Raw genomic sequence first — 24,414 nt, forward strand, 5'->3', positions numbered from 1 at the left:
CCGGGTGCCATATCTAAACTGCAGCTGTGCACACAGCCCAGGACCGGTCCAGTGAAGTCACAGACCCAAAAGCCAAGAAGAGTTCAGTGACCCGTCACTGGAATGCCTTTTGGTTGCTGCCATGATGTCCTCCATCCCTGCTCTGCTGGACATCCTGCGGCCAAACTCGTCATTCCGGCTTGGGTGGCAGTGGTGGTCAGTGCCGATGCTGCCCAGAAGAGGTTGGCCATCCAGTGCAGAAAAAGGATGAATGATCTCATCCATACCGCCAGGGTAAGATGGCCATCTCATCGCTCTAAACTCACACACTCACAAGGTCATCACACATTCACTGGCATCTCACTCACTGGCAGCTCAAGGGACATCACCACTCACTCTCTCTCACACACACCCTCACATCTCCATCTGGCCTCATCTCCTCTGGAGACTACCTCCTCAGCCCTCACCATCTTGAGGTTGCTTGCACAGATCAACATGTACACCTCCCACCCTGGCCACCCTCCCACCCTGGGATACCCCCTTTCCCCAGTACAGCCTTCACCTGCAGCCTCTTCCCCCCCCCACCCTGCCTTCCCCAAGCAAGCCGTAGCCCTGCAGCCATTCAAAAGCAGAGACCTGCCCGTGAGCCTGGCTAAAAATGATGTGATGCTGCCTGAAAAGCATAGCGCTGATGACCACAAGTGCTGCCCACAGCAAGGTAGGCAAACATGGACATCCCAAGCGAAGTACAGCTCACCAGGTGCATGTCGCTTACGTACAGTTATGAAACTAGATGTGCCTGGATGATCCAGCGTGGGGGATGATTCCGTCAAGTGGGGCTTATAATAAGATGCTAAAATTAGGTTCCAGAAGTCCGGTGGCAGGAAAGGCCGCCCGCCATTGACAGGTAGAGCAGATGATCGCAAACTGGTTTTACAAAGACGTGAAACCGGTTTTTGGTCCTCTCGCTACATTGTCCACTCAAGCTGTAAAACATGCCTGCTGCCAACCGGAGTGGAAAATTCTGGCCTAAGACTGAAACTGAAATTGGAAACCAAAACTTCTGGTTATAAACTATATAAAAGGAGACAGAGCTATTAGAGCTCAAATCTAGAAGTTGATGAGGCCACGGGTGCAGTACATGCAAGCTAAAGAGCGGCTAGATCCAGAAGCTGAGAATAAGCAAAGATATAGGGAAGAATTTTCCTCCCTTTGGAGTTGTGTGGGGGGGGGGGGGGGGGGGGGGGGGGGGGGGGTAGATTGTAGAAGTGGCTCCGATCAGCACCCACAACTGGGGGTGCGCCATTTTAAGCGGGCGGGCCAAGCGCTATGCGTTCCCTGTGCAGACGGGGGGGGGGGGTTGGATTCCCTCAGCCGAGAGTGCGTTTTCACTCTGCGCGCAAAAAAGCGCATTGATCTCCCTGAGGCTAAGTGCAGCCTCGGGGAGATCAGCTCAGAATCAAAACTTTGAAGGTAAATGTTGAAAAAATTTCCCTGACATGTCCCCTCACGAGTTGGGACATGTCCATCACTTTAGCTCAAACATTTATTAAATTTTTAAAAAACCCCATCTTGCCCATGGATGAGGTTTGATGCATTTTCTGAAGCCCGCCAGGGCTCCCGGCCTACCCACCAACCCTAAGGTTTGACGGGCAGGTCCATTAATTAGGTTAATGACTTTTTAAATGGCCTCAATAAGCTGTTGACAGGTCGGTGGGCGCATGGCTGACACGACTGCGTCCCTGCCGGCCTGAAAATGGAGATGACACAGGGTGACGTCAGGAGTTCTGCCCGACGTCATCCCGCATCATTTTACGCATCGGCAAGCGAGCCCCACCCACTCCCCCAACCTAAAGATCCTGCCCATAGTTGCTACAGCAGTTTCTGTCACTTGAAGATAACATTGGTGGACCTAGATTTAGGGTTAGCCATCCTTACTGAGTTGAGGAGGTTTTGCAGACGTGTGCCATCTTTGGTCAAGATCATGTTCATGGAACTAGGGTTGGTTGTGGGCTGCTATCGACTGGGGATCAGGCTCCCAGAGGTAGAGCTAAAATTCTTTGTCAGGAAGACAGAGTTTTGAAAGACATTGGCTGGGATCTTCCAGCCCTGTTGTGGCAGAATCCGATGCAAGAGATTTGATGACCAGACAACCGTATGGCAGGCGGGGCTTCAAAATCCCGCCCATTGTGACTGAGAATGTTGACATATAGGCTGATCGAATTGCCGAGCCAATTCATAAGATATCTCTTAGTTGTATCTGCAATCAAATGTGTAATTAATGGTTTATAATCAACCATAATTTGACTATTAATTCATGTTTAACTTATGTTTGATTTTCAGTTTTACATTATGGGTGATTACCCAAGGTAGAATTTAGTGTTTGCTTTATTTGACTCTTGTACAAGAAGGTAGTTTTGTTTTAAATTGTGGAAACAGGTGGCTTTATTCTTTCAGTATATAACTGGGATTTCGGATTTCTATTTTTTTTAAATGAACGATACTGGTCTCGACCAATATCATAACAAAATTGTGGGCTCATCCAGGGTTTAAATTCTACATTAATTAACACCAAGTTGGATGTGGAGTACCATCATCTGTTGTAAATTTATTTACCTTTTCAGCAACTTGTAATGATAGCTGATGTTGTAGTGAAGAGTCTTTGATTCGAGTTCTCTTCTCCCAAGAATCACTTATAACCTATTGAGTAGAAAGAACCCAGATTTATGTAGTACCTCATCAGATCTGCGGCCAGCTCAAGGTACTTCACAAGCAAGGTATTACTTTTCAAATGCAGTCGCTCTTGTATTCAAGTAAACATTGCAGCTATTTTAGGCACATAGTTTTTTCTGACCTTCTATGGCTTCCTAGGCTAACAATCATCGGAGACCCATAAATCCCATCATTGCAGACTTCAAAATAATGCTGCAGATAATTTGTGGATGCAGCACAAGAACAGGCATAAAGTCAAGAACTTTGAAATCTCCACTGACTGCAGATGAGCAGTGAGTGACTTAACTGAGCACATCAGTTGAGAGGCAAATATACCTCAGCAAACTACACTGCGACACAACTAATGGAATAGCTCACGCCAATATTTCCAGATAGGTTTCAGTAAGGCACAGATCATTAAGTGTCATTACTATGGCTCAAGTTTCCAACACTTTTGTGGCCCTTAATATTTGATGTTCAAAAGGCAATTATGGTCCAAATTTTTCTGTCAAAGTAACCATGAAACTAACAGTGCTTGCTATTTATTATGCACAAATGGTACAGCAATTTCAGGCAAATAGCAGGCCCACGGTTAGACTCAAAATAACCAAAAATTGATGTCCAAGATATGCCACTTGTCATTAGGATGTGAAAATGGCATCTCTGTCTGCTTCACTATTGGGTTGCATTGAATTCCATTCACGTTACTGTACTTGCATGGTAATCTCACTAGAGAAAGTCAAATCTTTTCACTTAAAGTGTACTTGGACCAGACAAGTGCTTATAACTGTCAACCTACCTCTCTGGCATTGACAATTAGCTATTACAAGTGTGGAGTCTAAAAATGTAAAAAAATTATTCTTCCCTTTATATTTTCTCACCCTTATTCCAACCTTTTGTTACCACTCTGTATCTCTAACTATACCCAATTGGACAACGAATTTATCCACTCCAATCTACACTCCTTTCTCAGTCCTTGTGCTGCTAATTACACATTCATTCAATCTGGCTGGTTAAGGGGATATACTGTTGGGACCTGAGTGAACAGGGCAAGCAAGTTCCTGGTTTATCTGAAAATGAATTTAACAGATCTGACTTTCAGCAACTTGTCATGCAAAAAGTTTCAACAGCAGACACAGTATTTGTCCTACTACAACAAAATTTGGTCCTTTGTTTTTCATACTGTCTGATGAGGGGCAAAGGGAAATAAACACTACAACTTCAGTGAACCTATCCAGAATCTCGTGATTCAAGCAAAAGAAACACAATTCCGCCTGCCCAATGAATACAATGCGGAATCCTTAACTTATTGAAAGCAGTTTCCTGAAATCAGTAACATACTGAACTGAACAGTCTGACCTTCAGAATATAATAAGCAGTATTTTTTATTAAAGTTAATCTTCCTTATGAGATATCCACCAGATTAAAGTCAGTATTCTAGAGAATCTCAAGACAAGTTTATTTGAAAAATCAACCTTCAGAACACAAACAATATTTAAACTTGTCAGGTCCCACTTGCTTGTGCAATACTTATTTTTAAAAAATATTATTATACTTGATATAAAGTTACTCTTTTTGTACATTTCATTTTGAAAAGGAGCCAGGTTCCAATATTTATATGTCTGCATCTATCTCATCCCACTGGATCATAAACCCGATGTTGCCACTGTTTATGTGTCCTGCAATACCACCAGAAATCAAATGCTAGATTGAACAATTGCACTAGTCTTTTGACAGAAGATAATGACTAGGGCAGTTGCAAATTCACAATGTACAAGATTTTTTGAAAAAGTTGTCCGATTGTTATGACTTCAAAGAGAGTTAGAACCGTGCCAATTGAAGTATTATAAATTTGATACTTGTGCTTTGTCCAGCAAGGGCTGAAGCTTCTCACGAATTTCCTCCTCTGCTTTTACAATCCATTTGTTGGGGGAACCAGCTTCAGATCTGAAAAAGGGATATTTATTTAAATAAATATTTTTACATCATCCAAAGTCTCACTTTATAGTCATGATGCTTTAATTATTTCCTTCAAAACTAGAAGTAGCTGGGAAACTATGAATATATAAATAAAATTAATCATCTCTCTTTTAAAATTAGGCCCCACGTACTTAGTATAAAATCAACAAGGATTCAAGGCCTCCTATCCAGTTTATTACGATCGACATAAAAACTAGAAGTTGCAGAAATAGCACCTCATTTTCTTTATTCTGTCCATTTCTTGTATGCAGAGTTCATTAAGCTCCTTCATCCTGCGGGCAGTCTCAGAATCAAGCCAAGCCAACCTAAAATTAGTTTTCAAAAATAAGCTATATTAAATTTACATGATATTTAAATAGCATTTTAGTGGTAGTCTTGCCTCCATGAACAGAAACTGACTTTGTTCGCCAACATGTACCCTTGGAGGAAAATGATATTGTGGCTTCCAAAGAACAAATCTTTCAGCAGCAAGTGGTTTTCACCAGCTGGAAATATAACAAACCCCACTGCTTGCTGACTTTGTAAACAGAGATTACTAGATGGTATACAAGATAGTAATTTAGAAAGTTCTCTGTAGAAGATTATTGTGCTTGTGGAAAAGAAAATTGATACAGAGTCAATCCTCAATCTAGAGAATAGTAGTGTTGTAGAATGAAATAGCATCAAGCACCCCCAGGCCTGTGACAACATGGCTAGAGTAGAAGAAATTTCCCTCTACTTTTTCAGCCTAGAAAACAGTACTGCATTATTTTTCCATTTTCCCACACCAGCAGTCCTCAGACTGTCAAATTAGAGATAGCTCTGTGCTGTGGGTCGATGAATCGTGTAAACTATATTGTGACTGCTCAAACTAATTTCAAATAGAAACATTATCCAAAGTGCCAAGATATTTCCAATGATTTCCAAAACTAAGTCCGGGCCACCTCACTAGCCGGTCTGCCTTTCTCTGCTGCATTTCTCAAATAAACTGCTCCAAATCTATGATCATTTTCTAAACAAATCTTTAATGCCGATTTCAACATATAACCCAGAATATTACTTAACTGCAGGGGAGAACAAGTTTCAAACTAGCAAAGGCTAATTTTAGTATTGATATCAGAAAATTATTTACACAGAATGAACAACATGTAGAAAATGATAAAGTTTTGGAAGCAAATCCTGTAACCATTTGACAAAGAACAGCATGTTGCAATTGAAAAGCATTAAAATTTCCTTGAATGAATGAAAATGGACCAAATGGTCTCCCTCATTTGTAATCAAACTCCCATGTGCAACATTTTCCTCCCATTGGGGAGGATGTGCGGTAGCGGGCACAGGCGGGTGGGCTCCTGATTGGCGCCCCCAGTTGGGGGGTTGCCACCATTTTATGTGGGTGGGCCAATTAAGGCACGCCCAGCGTGACGTCCGCCAGGAAGCGCTATGCGCTCCTTGTGCGGGTGTGGGGGGGGGTGGGGGGCGGTTTCCCTCAGCCGGGAGTGTGCTCTTTCGCGCATGCATGTGATAGAGCGCACAGAGCTCCCTGAGGCAAAGGGCTGCCTCAAGGAGATTGGTTCAGATGTTAAACTTTAAATAAAGCTGAGAAAAAAATTGTGCTGCCATGTCCCCTCATGTGACATTGTCTCAGGAGCTGGGACACGTCCATATCTTTAATTTTCAAATATTCTTATGTTTTTAAATCCCTCATGATGCCTCATCCCACCTGTGGGTGAGGTTTCATGCTTTTTCTAAAGGCCGCGTGGCCTCTTCGCCTGCCCGCCAACATTAAGGTTGGACGGGCAGGTCCATTAATTACCTTAATTACTTTTTTTTTTAAAAGGCCTTAAGTGGCCATTGACAGTTTGGCAACGGGCAGCCAAATTGGCTGCGCACCCACCAAACTGACAATCTAAATGACACTTTGTGATGTCAGGATACACGCCCGATGTCACCCCGCGTCATGTGACACGTCTGTGAGCAAGCCCGCCCCCCTTGCCGACCGGAAGATCCTGCCCCATGAAACCAGAGCCTCTACCTGATTGCTTCAGTCTTAGCAGCTTCTTGCCTTTCTTGTTCCATTTCCTTTATCAAGTTAGTTTGACTTTTATCTGTAGGTTTAGATTTGTAGCATTCCAATCTTGTTTTCTGCTTCTTCCATGGAGTTCTAAGCAATAAAAAATTTATATTCCAGTCACATACTAAATATTTTAAAGAATAACTTGTCTAGTCCAACAATAGCAACAGAGAGCAAATTTACATTTCACTGCTGCAACCAGAAAAAAAGGAATCATGTTAACAAAATGCTCCATTAAGATTATAATTGTTTTCTTTCAAATAACTGAAAGATTTAATTTTTGTCTTTTTTATTTGTACAGAAAACAAAACAACTTAATAATATGCAAACAGATGAAATATACAATGTTCCGTTATACCACTGATACAACATAACAAAAGACAAAATACATAGCGTCTGCACATTGTTGCATAGGTTACTTGCCGTTTAGAAGATGCAAGAGGGGAGGTGGGATATCCTGGAATCCAGGGAGGTCTGCTTTCTTTAAGCGGTCCCTGATTTTTCTTCAGTTCTGAAGATACTGTAGCTTTCTGAAAGCAGGCTGGCAATGCAAGTGTGCTCTGTCCCCTTTGCTGCCAAAATTCATTCCATAAATTGAAAGGAAAATAAACAAAAATGGTAATAGACTAAATTACTTCACCTTTCAGTATAATCAAGAGATTCAATGAAGAATTCTAAAATTGCAGTATAAAGGCAGATGTTCAGAACCAGCAACATTCCTTTTAGTCATTCATTGTAACCTCCAAAGACCTGAGCCGGGATTTTCCACTCCTGTTTGCAGAGGGCGCCACAGCGGGCAGGAGCAGAAGCTTGCAAAAATCGGTTTCACGTTGTCATAAAACCAGTTTGTGACCATCCGCTCCATCCGTCAATAGTGGCCGCTGCACGTCGGGAAGCTAATTTCAATACAATGGAACCCCCGCTCGCCAGAATCACCCCCTCCCGACGCTGCATCATGAGCTCACGCACACCGATGTGTTTCACAATGGTACATAAGCGACGTGCACCTGGTGGCCTGCACTTCGCTTGGGACTTTACAGTTTGTTTGCCTACCTTGCTTTGGGCAGTACTTATGGTCATCAGAGCCAGACTTTGCGGGCAGCATCACATTGCATTCTTGGAGGGGGGGCGGTGGGGGGGGGGTTCATGATCAAGTCTCAACCTAGCACCCCAGTGGTAAGGCGGGAGTGCCATTTCAATGGCTGCAGGTTTAGGACTTGGTTGGGGAAGGGGCAGAAGTGACCTCAGGCAGGGGAAGAGGCTGCAGGTGAGGGCTGGATCTCAGGGTGTGTGTGTCGGGGGGGGGTACATGTTGATCTGTGCAAGTGGCCTCAAGATGGTGAGGGCTGAGGAGGTAGTCTCCAGAGGAGATGAGGCCAGATGATGATATGAGCGTGTGTGTGAGAGAGTGGGTGGTGATGTCCCTTGAGCTGCCAGTGAGTGAGATGCCAGTGAATGTGTGATGGCCTTGTGAGTGAGTGAGTTTAGAGTGATGAGATGGTTGCCTTACCCTGGCTGCACAGATGAGATCGTTCATCCTCTTTCTGCACTGGATGGCCAACCTCTTCTGTGCAGCATTGGCACTGACCACCACTGCCACCACCTCCCAAGCCGAAGTGGTCAGATTGTTTGACCTCCTGCGGCCAGAGTGAGGTTAAAGGACATCACAGCAGGCCACTGATGGGTCACTGGACCCTTCTTGGCTTTCAAGGCCATGTCTTCATTGGAGCAATCCTGGGCTGCAAGCATTGAGAACTGTGAACGCAGCTGCAGTTTAGATATGGTACCCAGTGAGGAAACAGTGAAGTAACTGCATGGTGGGTGATTCAGAGGCTGGTCTCCAGCGAGACAGTGTGTTTCCTGTGAGTGCATAATGAATGAGGTGGGAAGAGGATGATAAGGAACAAAAACCCGCCCTTATGGCTGGCGGGAAAACCGTCTTTTTTCACACCCGCCACATCACTTAGTGCAATTCAGGGAAAAGTCCAACCCTAGATAACACTGCATATACTGGTTTGAAACCAATACATGTTTACAAAGCAATGCTGAATTGCATTGTTGCCTCTGTATAACTCCTGACGGCACAGGCTTTAACACTCATCTGTCTTTAATACGAGACTCATGCTTAATTGGGTAATTACCGCAAGTTCACATCTTTACAGTAATTGCTGCCCACAGATTCCATCAGGTAAAACTGCAACAGTGCAGCCTGTGGAGGAGCAAGACATGACCAAAAGCAACTTCTGAATTTCTACATTTAATGCCAGGTGCTGAAATTGAAGTCAGACATCACTGTCAGTTTTACTGTGTAATAACAATGGACACCGACAGTCTTGCCATTATTTGTACAGCAAAATCTGGGCCATGATATTAGTATTGAGTATGCTTATGGTTTTAATCACGGAAGAAAACATCAACACCAGCCACCCCTATAATAGAATATCATAATACAATCGTTGTACAAAACTTACACACGACCTGTTAGGCAGCAGCACTCCTTTCCTAGTTGCCTTTCTTTCCGCAACAGATTTTTTCAAGGCTCCAACACGCTGCAAGGCATCTAATCCAGCCCTCAGCACAGCATTCCTATCAGGAGTTGGAGGGCTTTCCTCCTGCTGTTGTTGTTCTTCATGGACAGGCAGGGACTCTCTACTGTATTGCTGGGCTCTGGAAGATTCAGCAACATGGAAACTTTCATCTGTACAGAAAATGTATTTTAAGAAGCCACATTTTATTGAAGGATGCACTAATCCTAAAAGATTTTATCTTTCTGCTCTACAGTCAGATTAATAATGTAGGAGTATTCAAACCATTTTTCCACGTACCAATGAAATACTTTGTTTCCTAACCAAACTGTATACATGAAAGAACATTTTATGTCAATTTTCAAATACAAGCTAGGATCAGTAACATTCAGGAAAAAGTACCTGCACAATTTATTGTGGCAAACAAATCAAGTGACTGGGTTCTCACAATTAACAATATAGCACATTAACTCAGATACTGCAGAATGTGTTAGACAAAATGCGTATGTCAGATCAATGGCAGATGAAAATTGACTTGTAAAATACTACAGACAGCAAGAAAAATAAGAAGCGCACATACTTCATGACTGTTGTAAAAACAGCTAAGGAAGAAGTTGAAAGAAACCTATGAGTCTCAGTAAACTTGACCCTCACTGTGTCCAGCTAATGCAGAACAGCAATCAAAGTCAACCGAATGTCGAACTATGACCAAAACAGTAGGATATTGGGAATCATGATTAAACTGCATAATGTTGTGGTCAGGCCACACCTCGAGTACAGTGCCCAATTTTGGTCATAATTAGGATTCATTATAATTATCTGTTACAAAGACAAAGTAGAATAATTTAGTTCTGCTAATGAAAGGCGAAAGTTTGCATTCACATTTCACTCACAAATGCCATTTCAGAAAAGGTAATTTGTGTAACAAGCAATTGTCCACATCACAAACACATTAAATCTTCCCCATTTCTCAATATTGGTATTTTTATAATAATAATTTTAATAGGGAATTTTTTAAAGAAATAAACTGACTTACCAATTTGCACTGTCTTAAGAGGAGGCAATTGTTTCAGTGCACCTGAAACATTGTCCTTCATGATGGATGATTTTTGCGCTCTTTCAGCAGAACGGCTTCTGTGTCTACCTAAGGATCCTTTTCTGCTTGGTGGGGAAACACTTCGGGTTCTCTGCGGCAATTGATTTGATTTCTTTTGAGGAAATTGCTTCCCAAGCAGTGAGTCCAGGTCCTGATAAGTCCACAAAATAAAATATCTTTGGTCTCTGAAGCAAGACTTTATATTCATTCATGGATATTTTTATTCTCCCCATCCTTCATCCAAAGTTTCCCCAAACTACAGTACATCTCTAGTTAGAGTGGGCAGCTGACCTGCATACAGATTTCTGCATTCTGTGACCAGACACTAGGAGGTGCATGACAATAAGCTGTAATGATTCCTTATTTTAATTTTGTCTGACACTGGGATGAAGCACAGCACCTCGCCAAGTTGGAGTTGCGCAAATCATTATGAGACGAATCTGGAATAAATACATGTCCTACTAGTCCATGAAGTAGGAAGTTCAAAATATTTAGCTGTTTTACTTACTGACTTCCATACTTACGTCTCCAATTTTAAATGCCTGTTTCATTGTTTTGGGTAACTTTCAGTGCCAGTATAGCTATTATCACTGACATTAATATTCCTGGTTCATCATGCCCAAAAATATTTTCAGATCACTTTTACAAGTGTGAAAACATGACATAAACCATCCCTACTACTTATATATTGGAGTTAATGCTATTTGTCCATCATAACCAGTGAAGAAACTATTATATAAAAACAAAAAAACTGCGGATGCTGGAAATCCAAAACAAAAACAGAATTACCTGGAAAAACTCAGCAGGTCTGGCAGCATTGGCGGAGAAGAAAAGAGTTGACGTTTCGAGCCCTCATGACCCTTCGACAGAACTTGCGTTTGAGTCCAAGAAAGAGTTGAAATATAAGCTGGTTTAAGGTGTGTGTGTGGGGGGCGGAGAGATAGAGAGACAAAGAGGTGGAGGGGGGGTGGGGGTGTGTGGTTGTAGGGACAAACAAGCAGTGATAGAAGCAGATCATCAAAAGATGTCAACGACAATAGTACAATAGAACACATAGGTGTTAAAATTAAAGTTGGTGATATTATCTAAACGAATGTGCTAATTAAGAATGGATGGTAGGGCACTCAAGGTATAGCTCTAGTGGGTTTTTTTTAATATATAATGGAAATAGGTGGGAAAAGGAAAATCTTTATAATTTATTGGAAAAAAAAAGGGAAGGGGGAAACAGAAAGGGGGTGGGGATGGGGGAGGGAGCTTACGACCTAAAGTTGTTGAATTCAATATTCAGTCCAGAAGGCTGTAAAGTCCCTAGTCGGAAGAACTGGAGGAACAACACCCCACCCCCCCCTCCACCTCTTTGTCTCTCTATCTCTCCGCCCCCCACACACACACCTTAAACCAGCTTATATTTCAACTCTTTCTTGGACTCGAACGCAAGTTCTGTCGAAGGGTCATGAGGACTCGAAACGTCAACTCTTTTCTTCTCCGCCGATGCTGCCAGACCTGCTGAGTTTTTCCAGGTAATTCTGTTTTTGTAAGAAACTATTATAGGTTGGTCAAACTATTATAAGCATGATTCGCACCACTTATGAAGCCTCCCTATTACTGTGTACATGCTAGTCACTACTACCCCCTCTAAGTGCCTTCACATCCATCCTAAAAAGTGTGGTGCCCAGAAGTGGACACAATACTCCAGCTGAGGCTGAAACAGTATCTTATAAAAGCTTACTATAACTTCCTTGCTTTTGTACTGCTAAGCCTCAATAAAACCAAGGGTCTTGTATGCCTTATTAACCATTTTCTCAACATGCCCAACACCTTCAATGCTTTGAGCACAAATTTGATCGTTTTACACAGTTTTGGTTTTAGAGCCATAAATCAAAATATAACATACAGTTCTTAAATCATGATGCTACTCTTTTTCTGAAATCATAACCACCCAAAAGTATCACTTCCCTATGCTCCTCAAAGCCTCAAATGTATGCTTTATGACATAGCTCCCATACTCTCCATAACATTGATTTTGGCTCAGATGGAAAACTACGAGTCAAGGAGCACATTAACAATAATTAAACTAGATATAATGCTCAATAAAATGGGATATTTAACTCAGTTTAAAGGAACTCATTTGAAATATTGCGCACAGCTTTGGGTATACAGGAAGTGTAGGTCATGTATCTCCACAAGCCTGTTCTGCCATTCAGTGAAGTCACGAGTGACCTGTGACCTAATTCCACCTGTGTCTGTAGCCCATATCTCTTAATACCTTTGGATAACAAAAATCAATCAATCTCAGATTTAAATTTAACAATTGAGCCAACATCAACTGCTGTTTGCAGAAGAGTTCCAAACCTCAACCCCAAGCTGTGTCTAAGAATATTTCTAACTTCACTCCTGAAAGGCCTGACTCTAACTTTTAGATTATATCTCCTAGTCCTAGACTCCTCAACTGGAGATAATAGTTTATCTCTATCTAATCTATCAGTTTCCCTTAATATCTTGGAAACTTTAATCGTATAAACCCTTAACCTTCTAAATTCCAGGGAACCCAATTCTTGTTTGTGTAACCTCTCCATGCAATTTAATTCTTGGAGTCCAGGTATCATTGTCATAAACCTAAACTGTGCTCCTTCCAATGTGTACTTCCTAAGGTATAGTGCCCAGAATTGAACAGAGTATTCCAGGTGTGGTCTAACAAGGGTTTTGTATAGCTGTAGAGTAACTTCTATCCCCTTGTATTCTAGACTTCTAGACATAAATGCCTGTATTCCATTAGCCTTATTGGTTGTTTTCTGTACCTATGCATTTTAATATCATCTATGTACATGAATCCCAAGTCCTGTTGGACGTCCACTGCTTTGAGATTTTCATCATTTAGAAACTACTCTCATCCGATCTTTTTAGCTCCAAATTGAATCACCTTACATTTGCCTATATTGAAAACTGTTTGCAACAGCTTGTCCATTCATTTAATCTATTAATATCTCTGATTTTCTGCTTCCACCTACACTGCCTTCAATAACCATCCATCTCTGTGTCATTGGCAGAATTCAACATCTGGCTCTATATCCCATCAGCTTTGTTAATAAATATGGTGAATAATTGAGGTCTCAACCTGTGGGACCGCATTAGTCACATTCTGCTAATTAGAGTAGCTGCCCATTATCACTGTATCCTGCCACTCAGCCAATCTCCTAACCAGATCAACCATTTGCTTTCAATTCCATGAGCTCCAACTTGAGCTAACAGCCTCTTAAGAAGGACTTAATTGAATGCCTTCTGGAAGTCCATAAAAATAGCACTGAGCAATATTCTCCTGCTCACTACTTCAGACACCTCTTCACAAAAATTCAGTCAGGTTCTTCAGGCATGGCCGAAACCTTTACAAATCTATTCTGGCTCTCTCTGACCAGCTGAAAATTTTCAAGGTGTTCAATCAGATCCTTAATTATAGGCTCTAGTAATATCCTGTCAACAGATGTTAGGCCAACTGGTCTATAATTCACTGCTTTCTTTCCCTCACCCTTCTTAATTTAATTTAAAATCCCAAATGGCAACCATCTGGTTCTGGTGACTTGTCACACTTTAGTTCCTTTATTTTCTCCATTACTGTTATTTTGTTTATGTTGATCTGAGTGATTCAACATTAGTTTCACTGGGATGTCCAGTACGTTATATACTCTTCCTAAATGGTAAGAGATTAGAAAGTGTAGATGTACAAAGGAATCTGGGTGTCCTTATCCATAAGTCACTGAGAGCTAACATGCAGGTGCAGCAGCAATCAGGAAGGCTAATGGAATGTTAGCCTTTATTGCAAGAGAATTTGATTACAGGAGTAATGAAGTCTTGCTTCAATTGTATAGAAGCTTGGTTAGACTGCACCTGGAGTAGCGTGTGCAGTTTTGGTCCCCTTACCTCAGAAAGAATACCATTGCCATAGAGGGAGTGCAATGAAGACTTAGTCCCGCCATCTCCAGAACATCTTATGAAGAGAGACTGGGGAAACTGGGCCTGTATTCTCTAGAGTTTTGAGGTATGAGAGGAGATCTCACTGAAACCTACAAAATACAAAGGAATAGACAGGGTAGATGCAGGTAAGGTGTTTCCCCTGGCTGGGGAGTCTAGAACCAGGGGACACAATTTCAAAATAAGGGGGAAGCCACTTAGGTCCGAGATGAGGAGAAATTTCTTTACTCAGAGGGCTGTGAATCTTTGGAATTCTCTACCCCAGAGGGCCATGGAAGTGAAGTCACTGAGTATGTTTAAGGTAGAGACTGATAGATTTCTGATTAACAATAACCTTAAGGATTGTGGGGATAGCATGGGTAAAAGTCATTGAAGTGTTCAATCAACCATGATTGTATTGAATGAAGGAGCAGGCTTGACAGGCTTTATGGTCTTCTGCTGTTTCTAAACTCCCAGATCATCTCTTCGTTAGCCTGCTCCTGGGCTTGGCAAAGGTGGCCATAAACAAGTCCAGGCAGCAGGCAGTTGGTTGGGAGGGCTGTTTGACCGGCCTACCTCTCTTCCATAGTTATGTTCACACCTGGGTGTCTTTGGAGAGGGAGCACACGGTGTCCATCAGTACACTTGAAGCTTCTGCAACTGGTGGGCATCACAGAGGCTGGAGCACAGCATCAGCTCCAGGAATTAATTTCAATCTAATTTGCTATTTTTCTGCTGTCGTTATTGCTTTTAGTTACAGTGCCCCTCAAGGGGCTGGCAATTTGTTAGTTTAATTCAAATACTCGAGTATACTCCCAGATCCCTGTTCTTGCACCTTCTTTCCTTTATTTTACATTGCCTCTCCTTGTTCTTCCTACTAAAGTGTATCACTTTGGACTTCTCTGCATTAAATTTCATCTGCCACATGTCTAGCCATTGCATCATCTTCTTAGGCAGTCCCTCAGGTTTGAGGGTGACTTGCTTCCACTTGGGTTCAATGGATTGGGCTCTGAGATGGCTGATAAGTCCAATGATAGATCTGCAGACTCTGGCACATGCAGGGCAGATGGTGCTTGAAGGGTCAGCTAGATGAGTTGTAGGGAGGTTTGTGCACTCTGAGACCTCGACTTCACCTCTTGCGTGTTCCCAACAAAGTCGCTCAGTCAATTTGGTGCCTTCCCGAGAAGCCAAGGACCCTCATGGGTCTGCGGGGTTCAAAAGACTTCAAGCTGCTGCTAAGTCTATGTCTGGCTAATGATTGAACTGGTTTTTCAACTTTAGCTGGTGAAGCAAGGAAGATTGAGCACGAGCCAGGTAGCAGTGAGGGTTGGGGACCCGAGTTCAACAATCTGGGGTCGTGTGTATGATGTGGAGGAGTACATGTGGAGAACTGGGCTGCTGCAGGCCCTCTCTGCACAAGGGGGATGCACACCTGCATATGATCATGCCCATTCCACGAGCCTGTCTACGTCCTCTTGAAGTCTTCACGATCCTTTTCACAGTTCACAATACTTCCAAGTACAATCCACAAATTTTGAAATTATAGCCTGCACACCCAAGTCTAGATCATTAATATATATCAAGCATATAATACCAACCTACAGGGAACTGCACTACCTTCCTCCAGTCCAAAAGGCAACCATTCACATAACTCTGTTTTCTATCATTTAGCAAACTTTGTATCCACTGTCTCTTTTATTCCAGCTTTGCTGACAAGCCTGTTATATGGTAATTTATCAAACACCTTTTAGAAGTCCACGTACATCACATCAATGCTTGGCCTAAATAGCCAAGTGGTTATGGTACTGGGCTTATAACCCCAAGATCAAGAGTTCAAATCTCACAATGGCAAAACTATGAAACAATGTAACTTCATCTGAAACAGATGGAAGTGGATTTTATTTTAGCTTGGCCTAAATAGCCAAGTGGTTATGGTACTGGGTTTGTAACCCCAAGATCAAGAGTTCAAATCTCACAATGGCAAACTATGAAACAATGTAACTTCATCTGAAACAGATGGAAACAGGTTTACTCAAAAGAGTATCAGGAGTTCAAATCTCACAATGGGCAAACTATGAAATAATGTAACTTCATCTGAATAGGAACAGATGGAAACGTGTTTGTACTCGAAAGAGTTACATCACATCAACTGCATGTTGCTTAATCAAAACACTCAATCAAGTTAGTTAAACACAATTTGCCCTTAACGAATCCATGCTGGCTTTCCTCAAGTAATGCACATTTGCTCAAGTGGCAGTTAATTATGTCCTGTATTAGTATCCCTAAAAGCTGCAACATAGTGTGCAGTTTTGAGCTGCATGCTATACAAGAGATGAAAGGCAAGTGAAAGTACAACATTAAATTAACCAACAAGATAACAGAGATGAAAGGTCGGAGAGAGAAATTAAAGCTGAATGTCCTTAAATTGCGAAGATGGAGGAGGGAAATTAGATTAATTTTCAGTGGTTGGTAAAATGAAGACAAAACCCCACAATCTGAGATAAGATTGCTAAATTAATTAACTGAATCACAGCATTAAAAATGATACTAATAAAGAACATAAAAAGGGTATGGACAGAAAGCAGAAGATGGGACTTTGTAAAATCATTCCAATGAGACAAGTTACTGGAGAGAAAACCGGAATAACTTTGTACACTAGAGTTTAATATTCTCCATGTTACAATGGTAAGTTAACCTATTTCACAATAAATGAGAGGAGAACTTGGGCTCACACATAGCCATTGGGAGGGCAGGAAAAATGGCAACGCATTGGATCTCTGTTTTGGGTGTTTTATGAGTTCACAAACACTATTAAAAAGGTGGAAAAACTCAGCAGGTCTGGCAGCATTGGCGGAGAAGAAAAGAGTTGACGTTTCGAATCCTCATGACCCTTCGACAGAACTTGAGTTCGAGTCCAAGAAAGAGTTGAAATATAAGCTGGTTTAAGGTGTGTGTGTGGGGGAGAGAGAGAGAGAGAAGTGGAGGGGGTTGGTGTGGTTGTAGGGACAAACAAGCAGTGATAGAAGCAGATCATATGATCTGCTTCTATCACTGCTTGTTTGTCCCTACAACCACACCAACCCCCTCCACTTCTTTCTCTCTCTCTCTCTCTATACCTCCCCCCCCCCCACCCCACCCCACACACCTTAAACCAGCTTATATTTCAACTCTTTCTTGGACTTGAACTCAAGTTCTGTTGAAGGGTCATGAGGACTCGAAAAGTCAACTCTTTTCTTCTCCGCCGATGCTGCCAGACCTGCTGAGTTTTTCCAGGTATTTCTGTTTTTGTTTTGAATTTCCAGCATCCGCAGTTTTTTTGTTTTTAACTATTAAAAAGGTGTCCATATTACATAGGCACACCTAAATTCAAACCTCATTTTAGCACTGTAATATTACACTTATTATTTCTTAAATTTTTACTAATACTTACCTCAACTTGCTGCAGGATATTAATAATGGTTTCTGATATCGAAGAGTCCATGTCACTTTCCATTCTGGCAGAGCAAAGGGAAAGCTGTCGAATCAACTGACCTAGCTCCTTGTAGTAGGTAGGAATCTGCTGTTCTGATTGTCCAGAGAGCTGACCAACAAACATCTGTAATGCACGCACAGCTCCTCTATGCGCAGCTGCTAATCGAGACATGGCTCGAGACTGAAACATATAAAAATTGCAATAATATCCCTTTCAGAGACATTTATGTTAAAACTGAAGTCAATAATTTTACTTTAGGTAGAATTATTTTTTATTAACCTGTGCCTTTGATGAAGATGAGCTAATGTAAACTTAACTTTTTTTTCCACATCGACCAAGGTATTAAAAAAAAAGCTGTACTATTTTTTCATTCAATGGACCAAATTTTACTATATCAGAACATCGCTTTAGACTTACCCTTGCATGTTTTGGTTTTTAAAACAACTTTTCACACAAAAAAATTAAGTGCAAGCTGGTAACATCACATTGAGAGAAATGGGGCTTTTGGGACCCAAGTGAACAGGTTCAGCAACTATGTATCCCCTTCACCAATCAGGATGAAGGATTGCAAAATAAATACAGCAAGCATGTAAAGGAAGTACAAATTAAAGTGGGTGAGTTTGATGTCAAACCAAGTACAGCAAGGGAAATAAAAGGAGAGGGAAAAGAAAGATTGGATTTAGATAGGGAAAATGTAAGTCAAAAAAAGTTTTTTTCCCCCCCCACGTGTTAAAAGTCCAACAATTGAAACCTGAAGGAATGAGACTTTGCACTTGTAATAATAAAGGAACAGACAAGACTTAACTTTTATGGTGTGTTAAATTCCTACTTGCCATACAAGTACAGCAACCTCAAGCCAGTTAAGGCAAGGCAGGCTGCAAAGTGCTGTTTTTGTGAAGCTAATGGTGGAGCAGTACAACTTGGACATCATTGTTTGGATATTTGAGTTTAATCACACATCTGCTTGCGCGCCCCCCCCCCTCCCAAATTTGCACATATATAAATTGTGAGCACCATTAACCCAACTTATTTTGACAGGAAAAGCTGGAAGAATACATTCTACCTGTTGGATCCAATAAATAATTTAGTAAAGTCTATAAAAGTTGCCTGTAATCCTGAAGAAATACAAAATAAAACTATCTGAGCAAAATTTCTCTCCACTTGAGAGCAAAAGCATGAAAATTATCCACTTGCACCAAGATATATTTGTCAAAAAAATGAAAACATTTAATTTTCTTACCTTCTTAGTATGCTTTATTTTATGTGGACTTTGTTTTTCTATCTCTTCCTGTATTTCGTTTACCTGAATTAAATAATTAAAATGAGTACAAGGTCAAGAGAAACAACTACCCCGATCAGATGTAAAAAAAATCCTTGTTCCTTTATTAGTATTTTGAAGCTATTCAAAAACTATTTGGATACAGAGCAACCAACTGCTAGAACTTCACAAAACATTTTGTCCAAATAACTGCATTTTGCAACCTGTTCTTTTCTTTGTGAACACTATCTTATCCAGTGTATTCATTGTGTTCCTGTTTCATCTACTACACATCTCAGTTTCCAAAACATGAAGAGGGCACTCAGTGGAGCACATATCTCCACCACGCTGTGTTAGCTCAATGTTATTACAATGATACAGCTTTTCCCTGTCTGGTTGATGCTCTGTAACTACAAAGCTGAAAGAGTTTCCATCTCATTGAGGAAGCTTCAGGCCAATCCATAACCAACAACCTGCTCTGAAAACTCCACTCACATTTTGACAACTGTAACAAATTCCACCACAGCAGCTGAGACAATCAACAATATTCTTTAAAAAAGGCAATTTATCCCATCTCCCAATGTGAAAAGATCCTTTAAACAAATTCCAGTATCAGATCTGCATCTATGCCAAAAACTAAATCAGTTCTTCCTTGGCCCATACCCTGTTTACCAAGTTTGATTATAATCTGTCCTTTAGTTTTTGAGATATATTGTTTACAGACAAACAGACTAACAAAACAGGGGTAAATGCATTACATCTGCCCACTTTCAGTGGCAGAGGTAATAAAGCTTCTACTTCAAATTGATGTATACAAAAATTAGGATTTACCACGCAAGCTGTCTTTTTTCAGTGAGCTGAAGCAGTAATTTCCATACAAGCGGATTGGTTATTTAACTCAGAAAACTCTTATTTTATAAAAAGGAGCCATGGCATTTGCCAGAATAAAAATAAGTTTCTACAATCAACATGCAAGATTTAATTTAGGGAAAACCCCAAATACTATTATTATAAGTCATAAAAATTGCCAGAATGTTGGTTAAGATTTAAAGGTCAGCAGCAAAATGGGAGTCAACGGGAATCAGGGGGAAAACTTTCCGCTGGTTGGGGTCATACTGAGCACAAAGGAAAATGGTTGTGGTTTTGGAGGTCAATCATCTCAGTTCCAGGACATCACCGCAGGAATTCCTTAGGGTAGTGTCCTCAGCGCAACCATAAGAAATAGGAGCAGAAATTAGGCCATTCGGCCCATCCAGTCTGCTCTGCCATTCAATCATGGCTGATAAGTTTCTCAACCCCATTCTCCCCATAACCATCTTCAGCTGCTTCATCAGTGATCTTCCTTCCATCATAAGGTCAGAAGTGAGGATGTTCACTGATGATTGCACAATGTTCAACACCATTTGTGACTCCTCAGATACTGAATCAGTCCATGTTTAAATGCAGCAACACCTGGACAATATCCAGGCTTGGGCTGACAAGTGGCAAGTAACATTCGCGCCACACAATTGTCAGGCAATGACCATCTCCAACAAGAGAGAATCCAACCATCACCCCTTGATGTTCAATGGCATTACCATCACTGAATCCCCCACTATCCACATCGTGGGGGTTACCATTGACCAGAAACTGAACTAGACTAGTCATATAAATACTGTGGCTACAAGGGCAGGTCAGAGGCTAGGACTCCTGCAATAAGTAATTCACCTCTTGACTCCCCAAAGCCTGTCCACTATCTACAAGGCACAAGCCAGGATGAGTGCAGCTCCCACAACACTCAAGAAACTTGATAACATCCAGAACAATGCAGCCCACTTGACTGGCACCACATCCATAAACATTCACTCCCTCCACCACCGACGCACAGTAGCAGCAGTGTGTACCATCTACAAGATGCACTGCAGGAATTCACCAAGGCTCCTTAGATAGCGCCTTCCAAATTCATGACCACTACCATCTGGAAGGACAAGCGCAGCAGACAGATGTGAACACCACCACCATGGAAGTTCCCCTCCAAGTCACTCACCATCCTGACTTGGGAATATATTGCCATTTCTTCACTGTCACTGGGTCACAATCCTGGAACTCCCTTCCTAACAGCACTGTGGGTGTACCTACACCACATGAACTGCAATGGTTCAAGAAGGCAGCTCACCACCACCTTCTCAAGGGCAACTAGGGATGGGCAATAAATGCTGGCCCAGCCATTAAGGCCTACATCCCATGAAAAAAAAGCCAATTCATTAATTACAATAGTGCTATTGCAGATTACCCAAATAAAGAACAAGTATTTATAGAGTTATTTCTGTTTGTGAAAGGGGCAAATTCATGCTCCTTGTTGACCTCTCATTTTCCATATTATTAAGTGTGTAAATTATAGTGTCACCTGGGTTTGGTCTGTAAGGGAAAAACTGACTGCAATTAACTATACGCTTAGTAACATTTAATCTAGTTCTCACTTGCTGCTGCAAAACATACAGCATCCTCGCCGAGCGAGTGGCCTGCTCCTGTCTTTTTATCTGCATTCTGCGCTCTTCATCAGGATCCAGGACATCCAGATATTTCTCTAACAAAAGAAAATAAACCTTATGTTTAATGCACTGCCAGGGCAATCTAAAAACAGTGAAATGATTTTCCAGTTTATGATAAATGTTACATTATTCAAGGAGCTAATATATTTTTGGAACTATGCTGATTGAGAAAGAAAGAAGAATCAATCTGCATGCTGTGAACCATTCACATTAGCTAATGGCAAATAATGGCCGGACTTTGCTCTTAGCAGTGGATAAATGATGCCAGCTATTTACTACATTAGCACACAGACCATCTATAGGATTTTGCACTGGAACTTACTGTAATTTGAACACCATTTCAATATGTACAGGGAATCTAGGGCTCATGTGAACAGTACAAACAACTGTTCATGAATTCATGAAACAAAATCTCTTTAATCAAAATGGAGAAGCATCAATAAGCAGTGCAGTCTGAACTGGGTAACATCAGTTGGTAAATCAGATATAGAAAGCAAAATAGAAGGAGAAAAAAGTTGGGATTAAGACAGAATTAGAAAGACAAAGAAAGTTTTAAAAAAATATTTTTTTTTTACTCCCAACAACTCCATACTCATAAAAGTTAATTTTCAGTACCAGAAAGTTTGTTTGGCAGTGCTTAAGGCTTAATACATGTAAAAATTTATTTACATTGAAATGGACATGCCCTAATTTCTTTCTGACAAGCTTTGTGGATATATGTCATGCAAGTACAGGAATTTCACACCGTTCTGTGTTTCAATACATAGTCTCTACGTAAATAACAACCTCTGGAGGACCAAGGGTAACTCAGAAAATAACTTCTTGCTTTGTGTTTATTTGCACAAGCAGTCGTTCATGGGATGTAGGCATCGCTGGTAAGAGCAGCATTTGTTGCCTATCCCTAATTGCCCTTGAAAAAAAGTGTGGCTTGCTAGGCCATTTCAGTGGGAAGAGTCAACCATGTTTATAACCTCAAGGATTTTGTCAATTAACCATATCCACTGATTATTTGTACATTGCTTTTGGAATGGTCTCCTTAAGAAGATAATGTTGATTAATTTCAATGCAAATTTGATGGATTTCCTTCAGAAAACATTTTAATATGTTATATTCCAGTACAGGCGTGAAATAACTCAATGGTATTGCTCGTCATGCAAGCACAAAGGTGGCAGAAAGTGAACCAGATGGACCTTGTTTTTTTCTTATCCAGCAATTCCTATGTTCCTATGCTGTTAACTATAATTCCAAGGTTAATAAACTATTCTTAATTCATGACTTTGCTGTCTTCAGTAGCATGTGGGGAATGTAATGAGATGTTGATACTGGAAATGCTAATACAATGCAACTAGTTTATTAAAGCAGCTCAAATGAAACAAAATTAAGGTTTATTCACTCCTAGGCACAGACACATGCAGTAAACCCAGAAGGCAAGTAAAAAAAAAGTTAGGAATTCATTATAATGGAGCATAAAGGGGCCTCACAGAATTTAAATCTGTATGTTCATTAATTCAAATGTCTCAAGATGCTGATAGTTAACATATTCTGATTCAGAATTCATCCAACATTAGGTATAACATGAAAAATAGTATTTTTCAAAGATTCTAATCCACAATATTCAAACAGGGCAAGCTAGCAAACAAAAAATATGTGGGGCAGTCTACCAAAGCTTCAGAGCCAGGTGTAGCCCTTGATCACAATTTGTTCCAAGAATATGCTTCTTAATAATTCCAAAAAGCTTACTGTGACTTGCAATATGCATGGAAGTTGAAAAATGATTTTTAGTTTACAACAATGCCTTATGTTATGCAATATCAGCAATTACATAACTAATTTGGTATGATACAAATGATGCTATACCTTTCTTGGAAAGTTCCTCAATTTTCTGAAAGTACTTGCTGAGCTCTGTTCTCAGCCTACGGATCTCTTCAGCAGTTTTATTGCCCTGGTTCTGGCGATTCAGATCTGGGCCGGGGTCATGTGTTGGTGGTGAATCAGAGCGTGCAGGCCTAGCTTGGCCTTGGTCAGAGGTATAAATATAAACCTTGGCACCAGACCTTGTAAACCCCTCTTTTGAAGCTTTATCATGTCTTAGTTTTGCGAGGCTCTCCATTTTCAGCCGATTCCTGATGCATGCAGTATTCTCAGCGGATGTCCCCTTCACTCGATTAATATATTTTGATGTTTCTGATGGATCTTGCTCAAGTTTACATAAGTAATCCTTCACTTGCTCTTCCAGATGCCTTTTTTTTAGATCACGCTTTGCCATCCGAACAGCCATATTCAACCTCTCTTCAGACACAGTAGAAAACTGCATAGAGCTGCGTATACTCTGGGCATCATCCTGAACATGCGGCTCACAAGGTTGACGTAGCTTTTCAATTACAATTGGACGAGGGTCTGTGACTGTCGCAGCCATGTTGGATACAGTACTTAGCGCATCCTTATTGAATTTTAACTAAAAAGATTAAGAAAAGCTTTAGCAATTTGAGTACATTTTATTCTCCTTGCTGACACTTTAATTAAGGAAACATACACAATGCCTTTTCCTTCTCCCCCACCCAGCAATGGAGGTAGCATGAAGCTCACTTCCACAATACTACTTTGTAAATAACCAAGAGATGTACCAGGGCAGTCTGAGTTATTTGCCATCCTATTTTCTGCTTCAACATGAGTAAAGCATTGATCATCAACTCACTGTCTTCCCATGAAACTTGTGATATGATATGGAACTTTTACTGGAAAAAACCCCGGGAATTTGTCTGTAGCCCAAATTGTTTTATTCCACCAACACACGCTACCACTTCTGAGCAATTTGTCTGTCATAGGTAAACCAAGTAGTGATATTTAACATAACTTTTTCTCTTTG

At 41.0% G+C, this 24,414-nt stretch overlaps 1 protein-coding gene across 1 annotated transcript in view; it reads right to left on the reverse strand.

Moving 5' to 3' along the window:
• kiaa0753 (KIAA0753 ortholog) overlaps positions 1-24,414 on the reverse strand; it is a 46,870-nt gene that overhangs the window by 21,367 nt on the left and 1,089 nt on the right. The window contains exons 3-13 of the mRNA XM_041198327.1: positions 23,406-24,003; positions 21,477-21,583; positions 19,000-19,062; positions 17,718-17,939; positions 10,283-10,493; positions 9,193-9,419; positions 7,145-7,293; positions 6,683-6,811; positions 4,887-4,976; positions 4,551-4,638; positions 2,596-2,679 (exon numbers count right to left, since the gene is read on the reverse strand). Of these exons, the coding sequence (XP_041054261.1) occupies positions 2,596-2,679; positions 4,551-4,638; positions 4,887-4,976; positions 6,683-6,811; positions 7,145-7,293; positions 9,193-9,419; positions 10,283-10,493; positions 17,718-17,939; positions 19,000-19,062; positions 21,477-21,583; positions 23,406-24,003 (1,968 nt within the window). The remainder of the gene's footprint in view (positions 1-2,595; positions 2,680-4,550; positions 4,639-4,886; positions 4,977-6,682; positions 6,812-7,144; positions 7,294-9,192; positions 9,420-10,282; positions 10,494-17,717; positions 17,940-18,999; positions 19,063-21,476; positions 21,584-23,405; positions 24,004-24,414) is intronic.

Source organism: Carcharodon carcharias, chromosome 10, assembly GCF_017639515.1.
Source record: "Carcharodon carcharias isolate sCarCar2 chromosome 10, sCarCar2.pri, whole genome shotgun sequence".
Classification (NCBI taxonomy): Eukaryota; Metazoa; Chordata; class Chondrichthyes; order Lamniformes; family Lamnidae; genus Carcharodon; species Carcharodon carcharias.